Source organism: Fomitopsis serialis, assembly GCF_022376445.1.
Source record: "Fomitopsis serialis strain Sig1Antser10 chromosome Unknown B0H18scaffold_22, whole genome shotgun sequence".
Taxonomy (NCBI): domain Eukaryota; kingdom Fungi; phylum Basidiomycota; class Agaricomycetes; order Polyporales; family Fomitopsidaceae; genus Fomitopsis; species Fomitopsis serialis.
In genome coordinates, this window is record NW_025954982.1 from 1 (window position 1) to 12,137 (window position 12,137).

The following is a 12,137-nucleotide window of genomic DNA, read 5'->3' on the forward strand; positions in this document are numbered from 1 at the left end:
GCTACCTTCGAATTTCACGCGGAATGCTCTAACCGCCAATGGATTGCAACGTTTGGCCGCGCACGAGCTCACTCTGCGGCGCGGACAAGCAAATGATGCCTTGCAGCAGCTTCGGATTCTCATCGGTAAGAAATCGTTTGAGTTCCAGACAACCATTCGGCACGGGAGGAAAGATGGCAACAAGAAGCGCACCCGATCCTTCACCAAGTTGGGTAAACTCGACCGAGCTGTACAGCTTCAAGCCGCAATCTATCGCCGGGCCCGAGCGGCGATGCAAGTGCTCGGCCTGTCTGCAGAGGATCAAGCTAAATATCAGCAGCTCACCCCAGATGATCTAAAGACAGTAACTGCAATTGCCGAGCCCAACAAGGCCGGCCAACGGCACAAATCCCCCTCGTGGATATGGAATGTTAACGTCGGTGGCGACATACGGAGCAATGACGAGTTGGGAATCAGTACGTGAGATGGCAGTGGTACATTGAATAACTCGCTGACATCGCGCATAGTTCACAGGGTACAGTGGTTCCATGCCCGTTCAAAGGTTGACAGATTGGAGGAAGAAGCCGCCATATTGCGCAGGGAGCTTGACTCCGTGTGCCGATACTTTGACCACGAAGCATGCCGGTGGCGAGAATTAGCGACCAATAACACCGATGCCGAGTACCCTGGATTTTCCCAGCACTGCCGAGCACAAGCGGCACTGTTCGATCGCCTGCGTGAAGATGCGAAAGTGGCATGGCGGGATCTGTACCTGGAGCCAAATCTCATGGCTTGATAGTATCAAGTGTAGTAGGATACTCAGTCAGTAGCTCGTCGATTGTATTCCCATTGTGTTTACAAAGGCGATATGCCCCGAGTAATCTACCGAGATTTGAGATGTCATGGTGCCAGCCCCGAGCCCGACAACCTTTGTTAACTCCCGGCCCGAGCACTTCACCAGCCACTCGGCCCTCACGATCTCACAAACCTCGGACCGAGCCAGCTGCCATACGATCGGGCCGAGCGGTTGTACCCACACTCGGCCCCAGCAGTACACCAAACACTCGGTCCGAGCAGTGTTCCAAACTCTCGGCCCGAGAAATGTCGCCAACTCTCGGCCCGAGCACTTTCCCGAACTCTCGGCCCGAGCAGCTTTCCGAACTCTCGGCCCGAGCATTTTCAAAACTCTCGGCCCGAGCAGTTTTCCAAAGTCTCGGGCCGAGCACTGCACCGAAATCTCGCCCCGGGCAAGTTTGCGAACTCTCGGCCCGAGCAGTTTTCCGAAGTCTCGGGCCGGGCTCGGTCAACCTGATTTCGGCTTGCAATCTCCATGCTCCATCTTAGAGGGACTGTCAGTGCCATTCAGATGTTCGCATGCATGATGCAATCTACCTCCAATACTCTCGGCCCGAGGAGTTTTCCAAATCCTCGGGCCGCGCACTTTACCGATATCTCGGCCCGGGCAAGTTTGCGAACTCTCGGCCCGAGCAACTTTCCGAAGTCTCGGGCCGGGCTCGGTCAACCTAATTTCGGGCTGCCATCTGAATGCTTCATCTTAGAGGGACTGTCAGTGCCATTCAAATGTTCGCATGCACGATGCAATTGACCTCCAAGACTCTCGGCCCGAGCGGTTTTCCAAATTCTTGGGCCGAGCACTTTCCCGATATCTCGGCCCGGGCAAGTTTGCGAACTCTCGGCCCGAGCAACTTTTCGAAGTCTCGGGCCGGGCTCGGTCAACCTGATTTCGGGTTGGAATCTGCATGCTTCATCTTAGAGGGACTGTCAGTGCCATTCACATGTTCGCATGCATGATGCAATTGACCGGGAATGCATGCTGCAATGTCTCATGCCCAGTGGAGGGGATTGAGTCGGGTAAGAACAGCAATTAAAAGCATGACAGCAGGAACCAATACGACTACGTTTGTGACGGAAGGCTCAGCACACTAACATCCCATCCCGTGCCTCCACCATATCAAACAGCAACATAATACTCTCCAGCCTGGCATCGGTCCTGGGCATCTCAGCGGACCATTCGCTGCTCTCGTAGGTGACCGATAGGATGATTTGCCCAAATAGATACCGGTTGATTGAATACGTGTGTGGCCGGTCGGGCACGACTTCGGCATGGCTGAAGAATGATGTTACAATGCTGAGGTTCATCGAACCGTGGGAACCACTCACGGGGTAGACAACGCAAATGCAAGTAATTCCCACCTGACGACTGGAAATGCTTCACGCCGGAGTGACTGCCCGTGTCAGTTAATCATGGCGCTGGAGATAGGTGCGGAGCAATTGGAACTTACCATAACGAACTCCCAAGGAACCGACAGTATGAGCTCAATGCGGAAGTGGAGGATGATGGCGGTGAATTATCCCAGCTACTGCCACAGCAGGTGACCTGCAAGAAGGCTGCTCTCGGCAATGTGCGACACGTGCCGAGCAGACCATACTCAAGAAGGCAAGTGTCCCAAAGTCCTATCACGTGGGCAGGATCCGAGATCAGTTGATGATAAGGCTTCCATTGCCACTCGCATCTTTTCAACATCAACTGTTGTCCAGTACACTGTACACGTCGTCTTCACCGAACAGCTCAACTACCAATGAACACCATGCTCGCCGAACTCCTCGAGGACAGCAAAACAAACCTCATGATTCCAAAGGCCCTCGAAACTCTGGCCGAGGCGAAGCTCAATCCTGCGACACCCGGCGCGTTCAACAATTTCCTCGTCGGCCTGGTAAGCTAACCCGGTATCACTTGGGAGTTGTGCCTCTAACATAATAATGCAGTCGGTCTCTGCGCTCATGATTGGCCTGCAGGAGTTATTGAAGCCGGAGGTTGCCGCAGCGTATGGTCTCACCGAGGCAATGTCCACTTACTGTGAGATCGTCGCACCCCGGGGAACGGAAGACATGGAAGTTGTCACGAATGTGATCGAGGCTGCATCCGGCGTCGCAAAGGGACAAAGTCCGGTGCCCGGTCCTCTGCCATCCAACGACACGTCTGTGGGAGAGCACGACAGTAAGGAGTTTCAGCCAGAGTACAACTTTCCTTCACGGCTAATTGTGGCCAGTCGAAAGTTCTGTACATAACACCTTCCCCGTGGCCCAGGAGAACAATACTCCGGAAGCCGTGTTGGAGGAGCTCAGGGCCAGCCAGACCAACATGGACCACATCATTGCCGAGCAGCTGAAGGCATCACGAGAACAGTTTCGTCGCCTGGAGCAGCAACTGGACTTGGAAAGGTTGCGGGTAAGATGAATGGATCGCCTTGTTCTTTGACTCACTTACCCACATTTATGTTTCAGGATGGAGTGACCGTTTCCGCCGAGCAAATTAATCGGGCATATCTGCCCTCCTTCCCCATCCCCCCTCCCTGAGCCCGGATCGGATGCCGAAGGGGATGCCGAGCGATGTATTGCAGTGGTTCAAGCAACTCGGGATGGCCATGAAGACCATGGACATTTACATCCAGGCGGAGCTGAACTTTTGGTACGCTGCCGCCCGAGCGAATGCCGCCGAGCGGGAGGCCTGGCAGCGCGGGATGACTCCCAGAGCCCCGGCTGTAGCGTCTCATTTTCGGGTCAGTGAGGCCGGTCACCAGTAGTAAACATTGTGTAGTCCACGGTGTCCCCGTCCATGTACCTCCCCACACGGATTGCTTGTAACGAAGACGAGTGCATTTCGCCGAGACGATTCTCGTAATTCCCGGCCCCGGGATGATTAGTGTTGGCCGGTTAATTAGGGGCATTCGGTCGCTGATGCGGTGCTCGGCCAGCTGAGAAGTGAGAAGTTGACCATATTGGTTTAAAACGGAATACGTAATTCTACGGACCCCAAGTACCCAATCTACAAAGCCCATTTTCGCGACGCCGACCACAAATCCCAATTCCGAAGCACCTTCACTCCCAAGTGTTCCGCCAACTGACGTCTGCCACCCGGCCCAACGATGTACATTCCGACGCATAAAGTATGCCACACACAGCCGCTCATCGACAGACTGTGGGACATCATGCGGGAGTCGAGTGCCGGAGAATGCGGTAACCGTGCCACTGTAGTAAGGGAGCCGGAGACCTAGCGTCGGGAACTGGATGATCTGCCCATGATCGCCACCGATCGTCACCAGCATATCATACAGATGCTTCGGGGTCAACTTGTCCCGATGAACTGGGCTTGCTCGGTTCGTAATCACGGAAAGGGCATTGAACGGGTTGTGCCACGAATCCACAATGGTGGCCCGGTCGGGATCACTCCGCAAAGCCTCAATGGAGGCCCTTCCAGCGTCATACAAATCCGGGTGCATGATCGCAGCATACCGGATACGATGATATGCGGATAAGCCATCTCGTCCAACCACGCGCGACCGGCGGGGGCGGACTTTGGATCTGAGAGCAATCGAGAGACTGCGGGAACATTGTCGGCGCCCTACTGATTTTGAGAACACAAATGGAAAGGTGAATCCGGAGACGTACGTCGTGCCCGAGCTGGAACCACCCCGGCGAGAACGAGACACACGCCGGGTTAAGGTCGTCCCCCTCCTGCGGCTGCCGAAAGTTCTCAATATTTTCCCTCCAGTTCGCACTCAATTTGGGAGGGTTGCGAGCCAGGAGGGGATTGAGACCCATTGTGGCATCCCATATGACTCCCTTGCACAAAGTTAGAGACAGTTCGTGATGACGTATGTATTCCGGCGTACCCCGAAGACCTCCGTGATCACGCCGGGAAGGTGCCACATCAGCACCCGGCCCTGGCTGTCGGCGATGGTAAGCGGATCGTCGCAATCTTCGTATTGCACTGAGGCCATTTCATCGTCGTTCGGTACGGTGCATGGATGAGTTGATGCATCCCACGGTAAAGTCTCTGTTTGTGAATGAGGGGATGATCGTGGAGACTGACAACTCATCAGTACGTACTGCGATTCCCATATGCCTTGGCTAGCATCTCAGCAGCACGCCTGGCCTGGCGAACTAGATACACGTCGAGGAATAGTCCAGGAAGCGGCGCACACCCGGGGCGCGATGCCGGCGCCGAGAGGAAGTAAAGGTACATCGCCTCCAAATACGAGCAGTACTGGTGGTGGACTTGCGCAACGGTGATCATGCTGGAGAATGAAGCAGAGGAAGAAGGAGCGACAACGCAACACTCCTGGCAATGCCTGAGGTTTATCAGGATGGCATCACCGCGGAAAACCAGTGTCATGCTTACCTTCGGCTAGCATGTGGCAGCCTCATGCCCCGGATAAGGTCACGAGGCAATCGCCCGCCCGTAGCATAGATCAATACATCAAAAAATTGATGGGAGATGATAACTCTGTCTGCCCATAACCCAAAATAGAATACACGCGGAAAGCGACATCATTGCAGTTCATGGGCAACACATCTTCGGTCGTCATCAGGAAAAAGTGGGTCTCGGTGGCGGTGGGGCTGAGTCCCGACGCGCGGGTCGATTGGAACCGTCAATTGCCATTACACACGCGAACAAGGGGTGCCTGGCCATGAGGGATTGCGAGTGTGGGCAAGCCCTCTGGCCGACCGGGGCTGGAGAGCGGCCGGAGCGTTGGAGACAAGCAGTGCCCGGCCGGCGAGCCCTCCGGCCGGAGCGTTGGAGACGAGCAGTACCCGGCCGGCGGGGCTCCGGCCGGAACGTTGCAGCGTCGGTGGGGCACCGGGGCTGGAGAGCGGCCGGAGCGTTGGAGACGAGCAGTACCCGGCCGGCGGGGCTCCGGCCGGAACGTTGCAGCGTCGGTGGGGCACCGGGGCTGGAGAGCGGCCGGAACGTTGGAGACGAGCAGTACCCGGCCGCGGGGCTCCGGCCGGAACGTTGCAGCGTCGTGGGCACCGGGGCTGGAGAGCGGCCGGAGCGTTGGAGACGAGCAGTACCCGGCCGGCGGGGCTCCGGCCGGAACGTTGCAGCGTCGGTGGGGCACCGGGGCTGGAGAGCGGCCGGAGCGTTGGAGACGAGCAGTACCCGGCCGGCGGGGCTCCGGCCGGAACGTTGCAGCGTCGGTGGGGCACCGGGGCTGGAGAGCGGCCGGAGCGTTGGAGACGAGCAGTGCCCGGCCGGCGGGGGCTCCGGCCGCGACGTCTCAATCGGCCGCTAGAAAGTGTTTGGGCGGGGGCCATGGCCGGCCGCACCTTTGCGAACGTACGTCCCGGCGAAACCGTCTACAACGTTGACCCGGACCCCTCCGGCCGGCGCCGGCCGCACCGTTCCAGACGGCCAGATCTCACTCCGGGTTTACCGTTCGGAACGTCAAATCTTACTCAGTAGGCTCAAATTAGCACGGCGAAAGGACGACCAGCTATAACACGCACCGAGCCGGCCAACCTGGTCTTCGCTCGTTTTCGGGCATGCCCAGGAAGTAGGTGCGCGTTTGCAGGGTCCCCAAAGTCGAAGTTCGGAATGTCGTCGACTGCTGGTTCCGATGGAAGTGGCTGCGAGGACAGACCGGTCGTGGACGGCCCAGAGGCAGATGGCCCGGCGATGGGTGCATCGATTTGCGTTCCGCCTGTAAACCTTGCGGGCACCAGTGAATATCGTTTCCTCGTCGACGTTTCGGTAACGCGCGTGCGCATCACCTTTGCCCGCGGCTTCACTCCGGCCTGTATGATACGTCGCGACATCGTGGGATGAGCAGAGCAGCGATGGCAAAGCCAACCGTGTGATTCAAACAAAATTGTGACGTGGCAGCTGCTCCCTCGCCGAACCCAGTGAGGCGAGACCATTGGACGGCCGACCGTCGGGTGAAGGACGCAAGGGCACGACGGGTCGTTATGAATACGGCCTTATGCGCTTTCAGTTAGACCGTACAAAGACCGCAATCGATTTCCAGACGGACTCCCAAGCGCAAAAGTTCAAATACATTAATGCCCGCGCGCTGAAACACTACACTACGTCTACGCCGCGGCAACCTGGTAGCGATGCCTGTGCTGCTCACAAAGGTCCGTCACGTACCTTCGGACGACCTCTGCCTGCGCAGGCGTCGCGGACACGACCTGCATGAGCCAGGAGAATACCTGGCCCGTCGATCGCGACCACAGGAGCTTCGTCACCGTCAAAACCACTCCATCCGACCTGATAAGCGTCTCCGGGCTCGCCCTTCCACAAGTGAGTAGAAGAACAGGCCGCAAAAGTACAAACTCACCATTCGCTCGCGGGCAGCTCCCTGCGCTGGGCGTGTCCGGGGAACCACGGCTGCATGTCCTCAATGATCCAGTCAATCCGCTCAAACAGACCCTCCAGCCCGATGGAGCGCGACGGCGTTGCGATGGCGCCACTTGGTCTATTGTAGACGGGCTGCGGCAGGTCGACAACGGGGATGGAGGCGGCGGAGTACGGCGGTGGTGGAGGGTCGTCAACGCAGGCGTCATCCACGCCGGTCTGCGTCACCTCGGCACCAGACGGAGGGGTGGTGGAGGGAGGGCGCGGGCGACGGCCGGAGGTGCGAGAGAGGCCGGACTGACCGTGAAGGCCGGACAGAAGACCGTGCTGGCCGCGGAGGCCTCGGCCGGAGGGGTCGTCGCGCCGCTGGACTGCCAGGGCTTGGGGCGAGGGCCACGCACACCCGCCCCCGCCGGGTTTGAGTCGACCGTGCACGCAGCTGCGGGAGGGACGGGCGCGGGGGGTGTCGCATGGAAGGCCGTGGCGCGTGGGCCAGGACGGATTGCGCGGGGCGCGTCAGAGGGCGAGGGCGTCGCGGAGGTGGCGGGAACGGCCGAGGCGGACGGCCTGAAGGAGGCGGGGGCGCGAGGGCCGACAGGAACGGCGGGAAGACGGCGAGGGGATGGGCGCGACGAAGCGGGCATGAGTGCGGGGTGGGGGAGAGACGTTGAAGTCCGGTTGATGGACTGGAGGCTTAAGTGATGGGCAAACCGCGCAGCCACAGGCCGCGCAGCCACCATCAGAACCAGTCACATGCCGTTCAGACGGCCTGTGATCTGATCATCTCGGCGAGCGCTCGAGGATCACGGTCTTCGATTGCTAGCGCCCGCGGCCTCCCGGCGCCTGCACGGCCTTCCGCGCTGATTTTCGAAGACCGGGCTGGCGCGGAAGCCGCACGAGGCCTCTGCCTGCACCTCGGCGGAGACTGCATTCGGCACGCCGCCGAGATAGAACGGCATAAGGCGGAATCTTATGCCTTTTAGTTGACAGCCGGTAAGTTGGGCAGCATTTCGTTTGCGCGCATTTCCAACGTCGTACGCACTATGCCGGCCTCTGAGTCGGTGGCCTTGGAGTCCGGAACAGGCGCGTTTTTGACGCATTTGCCACACTATGTACATTCGATATTGAATACAATACGTACAGAATGTCGCATATTCACGCTGGTGGCGCGTACGCTCCCGGTGCGTGCGTCATGCCGCTTGTTGACCATAGGTGGTGCACGATTCGATAAAGCACCACCTCCTGCTCGGGTGCGCCGCCACGACGACCATCGACCACACGAGCGGAGGGCCCCTCTCCCGCCAGAGAATTTTGTACACGTGGACCATGGGGCCCACGCGGATTGCATCTGTTGCATGCCTTCGTCTGCGCAAAATGAGTACGCGGGTGTAGCCATGAGACCGGGCACTCACATTGAGTTCGTCGGGTCGGGCACCCCGCGCGAGTCGCCGTGGTAGTGCGGCTGCATGTCGCGGACCAGCTCTATCATGGTGCGGAGGAGGTCACGTAACGACACCGTGGCACGGGTCCAGGGTCGGTTGTAGTCCGGACGCAGGTATGCCGGCCAGGTCCACTGCTGGTGGAAGTCTTGTGCCCCGTACAGGGGCGGGGGAACCGGAGGAGGCGACGCATCCCAGATCTCGCGAGGAGCGCCGCCTGCGAGGCCCATCGGGCTCGCTGCAACAGGCCCAGTCGCAGGACCTTGGACATGGGTGAGATGGGAGTTGGGAAGCAGGGCCCGGACGCTCACCTTGCTCAGGCGCGTCGCGCGCCGGCAAACCAGGCTCCGCAGCAATTGCTGAACCAGCGTTGCCGCCTGATACGCGTCACGCAAGGTAGGTCAGTAGTTAGTGGCAGGGCGTGGAACGGAAGGGCGCACCAAAGGCGGTGGCCGCAAAACCATCCCCCGCGACGGGATCTGAAGGCGGGGGAAGCGCAGCAAAGGCCGTCGGGGCCGCAGGAAAGCCGCTGGACCGCGCGCAGTGCCGCGACCGGGGTCACTCAAGCCAGCTGGGGAGTCGGAGCGATTGAAACGTGAGGGCGGGGAAGACATGATGGCTTCAAGGTGGGGGAAGAGATGGAGGTGCGGAGGACGGGCGAGTATATGTAAGGCGCGTTAAGCGACCACTCTGCCGGTGCGGCAATCTAATCTGATGGGAAGTGACTCACCAACGACTAACGGACGGCGTGTTGCGCAAGGAGCTGGCCAATGAGAACGCTAAATCGAAAGGCAGACGGGAGGGAGTACGCGTCGGGCGGGCGCTTCGGAGTCAGCAGGTACGGACGGAGGCTCGCGGGAGCAGCGGAGCGCCCCTGCGTGAGCCCAGGGCTGTTATCAATGACATATTCGTTCGTTTTATGCCTCACTCATCGCAGTCTCCGCGAGCTTCGGAGGCGGTTGCGATTTCTCCAGGCAAATCCGGATCCGCGCGGCCATTTCCGAAAAGGCCGATCAGATCGCGCGTCCTCAATGGGAGGCCGCACCGTGCCCAGCAGCCAGGCCGCAGGCTTACGCCTGCGGTCTCGGCTGGCCTATGGTCATGCAGACCGCCGACATTACCCAACCGAGGGACCCCCTGCCAGCCGACCCATCCGACGCAGGAGGGGACAGCCGACATTGGAAAGGCGGATGGTGTGGCTGCCCGACATCGGCGTGTCCGATGCATATCGTGCAGCCCGACCGCGGCCACCCGATGCTCATGGAGATATCCGATGTTGGGTACCGAATGAATTCGCCCTGAGGTTGAAGAGGCGGAGCGGGAGGCCGGCCGACCTCGACTGCCCGATGAGTATGGGGCCCACCGACATCGGCCATTCCTATGGTGTTAGGGGCACCCGACGTCGGGTCGCCGGTCTTCGAACGTCTTAACAGGAAAGGCCGCAAGGTGCACCCATCCGACGCCGGCCAACCGATGGCCATAGATGCATCCGAGGTCGGTTGCACTATGCTTATAGGGCAGGTGTAAAAGCCGTTGCGGTCTTATACCAGCCGATGTCGGGTACCCAATGGGGATCGGATGGCTCAGTAATAACAGCTCGTACTGTATACATTACTATGCTACACTGACCCGTCGGCCGTCCCAATGACTATGGACGCAGAAGACCGCCGGCTGCCCAAACCCCATAGGCGGAAGAGGACGCATCGGCCGGCGTCGGCTGCTCGATGGCATGGGCTTAATGGATGCCTCGGCTCACTAATGCTCATGGGCAAATGCGCTGAATGGGCTCGGCAAACACGGTACATGATGTTATCCTTCCCCTCGTCGACTGTATAGTTTTCTGTGATACTCAAATGCATCGTATTGATCACGTCCATGTGTTGGCTGTAAGTACTGAACTCTGCGATCGCAAGCTGCGATTCAAAAAGCAGGCCGAATACGCCCTGAAGAAGGGTACGACATGGCTGCTTCAGTTTGGCCGCCTCGCGCGCCCGAAACACGGGATCCCGATGAGACATGTGAAGTCACTGTACCTTCAGATGCTCATCCCAGCTATGCTTTACGCGGCGAGCGTGTGGATTGTCCCACAGAGGCAGATGGAAGGCCGGAAACGACGCTACGGATCTGTTGGTGTAATCCGAAAGCTCGAACGTGTCCACAGACAAGCCTGTCTGATGATATCAGGCGCGATGCGCTCGACGCCTACCAACTCCCTAACTGCGCACTTGAACCTGCTTCCCTTTCACCTATTAGTGGATAAAATGATAATGCACGAGGCCTCTAGATTGTGCACCCTACCCACCTCTCACCCGCTCCACTGCCACGTCGAACAAGCCTCGAGATGGGTCAAAAGACACCGGAGCCCCCTCCACGAGATACTCGGAGCGTACGAACTCGACCCCAAGGAGATAGAGACGATCGAGGCGGTACGCCTACCGCCAAGCTGGCGACCCCCGTTCCGGGTGTCAATAGCACCGTCGAAGGAGGATGCAGCAGCCGAAGAAGAGGTATGGGCGAGGAAGGATGGGTGGCGAGTCTACTCAGATGGGTCGGACATAGACAAGGGAGTCGGCGCGGCGGCCGTCCTGATCATGCCGGGCGGAGAGCCCAAAGTCCTCCGATACCACCTCGGCCCGTCAACGAAACACACCGTGTACGAAGGCGAGATCATCGGCCTCAACCTCGGGGTCGTGCTCCTCCATCGGGAGCTATCATGCGCACGAGCGTCCGCGGCTGCGGATAACCTGGCAAGCCTACACGCAGCGAAGAATCGCAAGCCGCACCCGGCACACTATATGATAGACCAGCTCTTGCAGGCGATAGGAAGACTCCAGAGGCGTCACCCAAACATAGAACTTACCCTGAGATGGGTACCGGGCCACAAGGGAATAGATGGAAACGAGCTGGCGGATGTAGAGGCGAAGAAGGCGGCGCGAGGAGATAGTAGTCCGGTCGAGGACCTCCCGGACTGGCTGAAGAAGACTCTCCCCGCGAGTCTATCCAGAGTCAGACAGACGCAGAACGAGAGGTTAGGGCGGTTGGCAAAGGAGGAGTGGAAGGCGTCCCCGAGGGCAGCGAAGATGGACAGAATAGACCCAGAGATGCCGTCGAAGAAGTACAGCAAACTCGCAGAACGACTACCACGGAATCAGGCAAGTATCCTGATCCAATTACGCACCGAGCATGTTCCGCTGCAGAAATTTCTGTTTAGGATCCAGAAGGAGGACACACCAGTATGCCCGTCTTGCAGAACCACGCGTGAGACGGTGTACCACTTCCTCATGGAGTGCCCAGCCTTCAACGAACAACGAGACCAACTTGCGCGCGAGGCAGGCCCTGCAGCCCGATCTATCAAAGACCTACTCAACTCAGCGAGCACCATGAAACCCCTATTCCGATACATACACAACACCGGCCGCTTCGCGGCCGCGTACGGAGACCTAGAGTTGAAGGAAGAGACCGCGAAGGAGGACGCGACCCGGACGCGCTGACGAACGACACACGAACGTTGACACCGGCCGCTCCGCGGCCGCGCACGGAGACCAAGAGCTGAAGGAAGA

At 59.1% G+C, this 12,137-nt stretch overlaps 4 protein-coding genes across 4 annotated transcripts; 2 read left to right on the forward strand and 2 right to left on the reverse strand.

Moving 5' to 3' along the window:
- Nucleotides 1-271: 271 nt before the first annotated feature.
- On the forward strand, nucleotides 272-1,506 carry B0H18DRAFT_953736 (uncharacterized protein; the record flags this gene model as incomplete). Its single annotated transcript, XM_048042211.1, has 4 exons — nucleotides 272-455; nucleotides 507-716; nucleotides 892-1,281; nucleotides 1,346-1,506. The coding sequence occupies 4 exons, from the start codon at nucleotides 272-274 to the stop codon at nucleotides 1,504-1,506; spliced, it is 945 nt and encodes a 314-aa protein (XP_047894984.1).
- A 1,082-nt stretch (nucleotides 1,507-2,588) lies between these two features.
- B0H18DRAFT_1117636 (uncharacterized protein) lies at nucleotides 2,589-3,357 on the forward strand (the record flags this gene model as incomplete). The annotated part of the gene is made up of 4 exons (XM_048033624.1): nucleotides 2,589-2,714; nucleotides 2,767-2,998; nucleotides 3,051-3,229; nucleotides 3,286-3,357. The coding sequence occupies 4 exons, from the start codon at nucleotides 2,589-2,591 to the stop codon at nucleotides 3,355-3,357; spliced, it is 609 nt and encodes a 202-aa protein (XP_047894985.1).
- A 2,075-nt stretch (nucleotides 3,358-5,432) lies between these two features.
- On the reverse strand, nucleotides 5,433-7,721 carry B0H18DRAFT_874322 (uncharacterized protein; the record flags this gene model as incomplete). Its single annotated transcript, XM_048040346.1, has 2 exons — nucleotides 5,433-5,957; nucleotides 7,638-7,721. Coding segments are annotated over 2 exons (609 nt in total), but the record flags the coding sequence as incomplete, so codon positions are not given.
- A 607-nt stretch (nucleotides 7,722-8,328) lies between these two features.
- B0H18DRAFT_1117639 (uncharacterized protein) lies at nucleotides 8,329-9,191 on the reverse strand (the record flags this gene model as incomplete). The annotated part of the gene is made up of 5 exons (XM_048033625.1): nucleotides 8,329-8,503; nucleotides 8,551-8,839; nucleotides 8,889-8,954; nucleotides 9,018-9,056; nucleotides 9,113-9,191. The coding sequence occupies 5 exons, from the start codon at nucleotides 9,189-9,191 to the stop codon at nucleotides 8,329-8,331; spliced, it is 648 nt and encodes a 215-aa protein (XP_047894987.1).
- Between the last annotated feature and the right edge of the window lie 2,946 nt (nucleotides 9,192-12,137).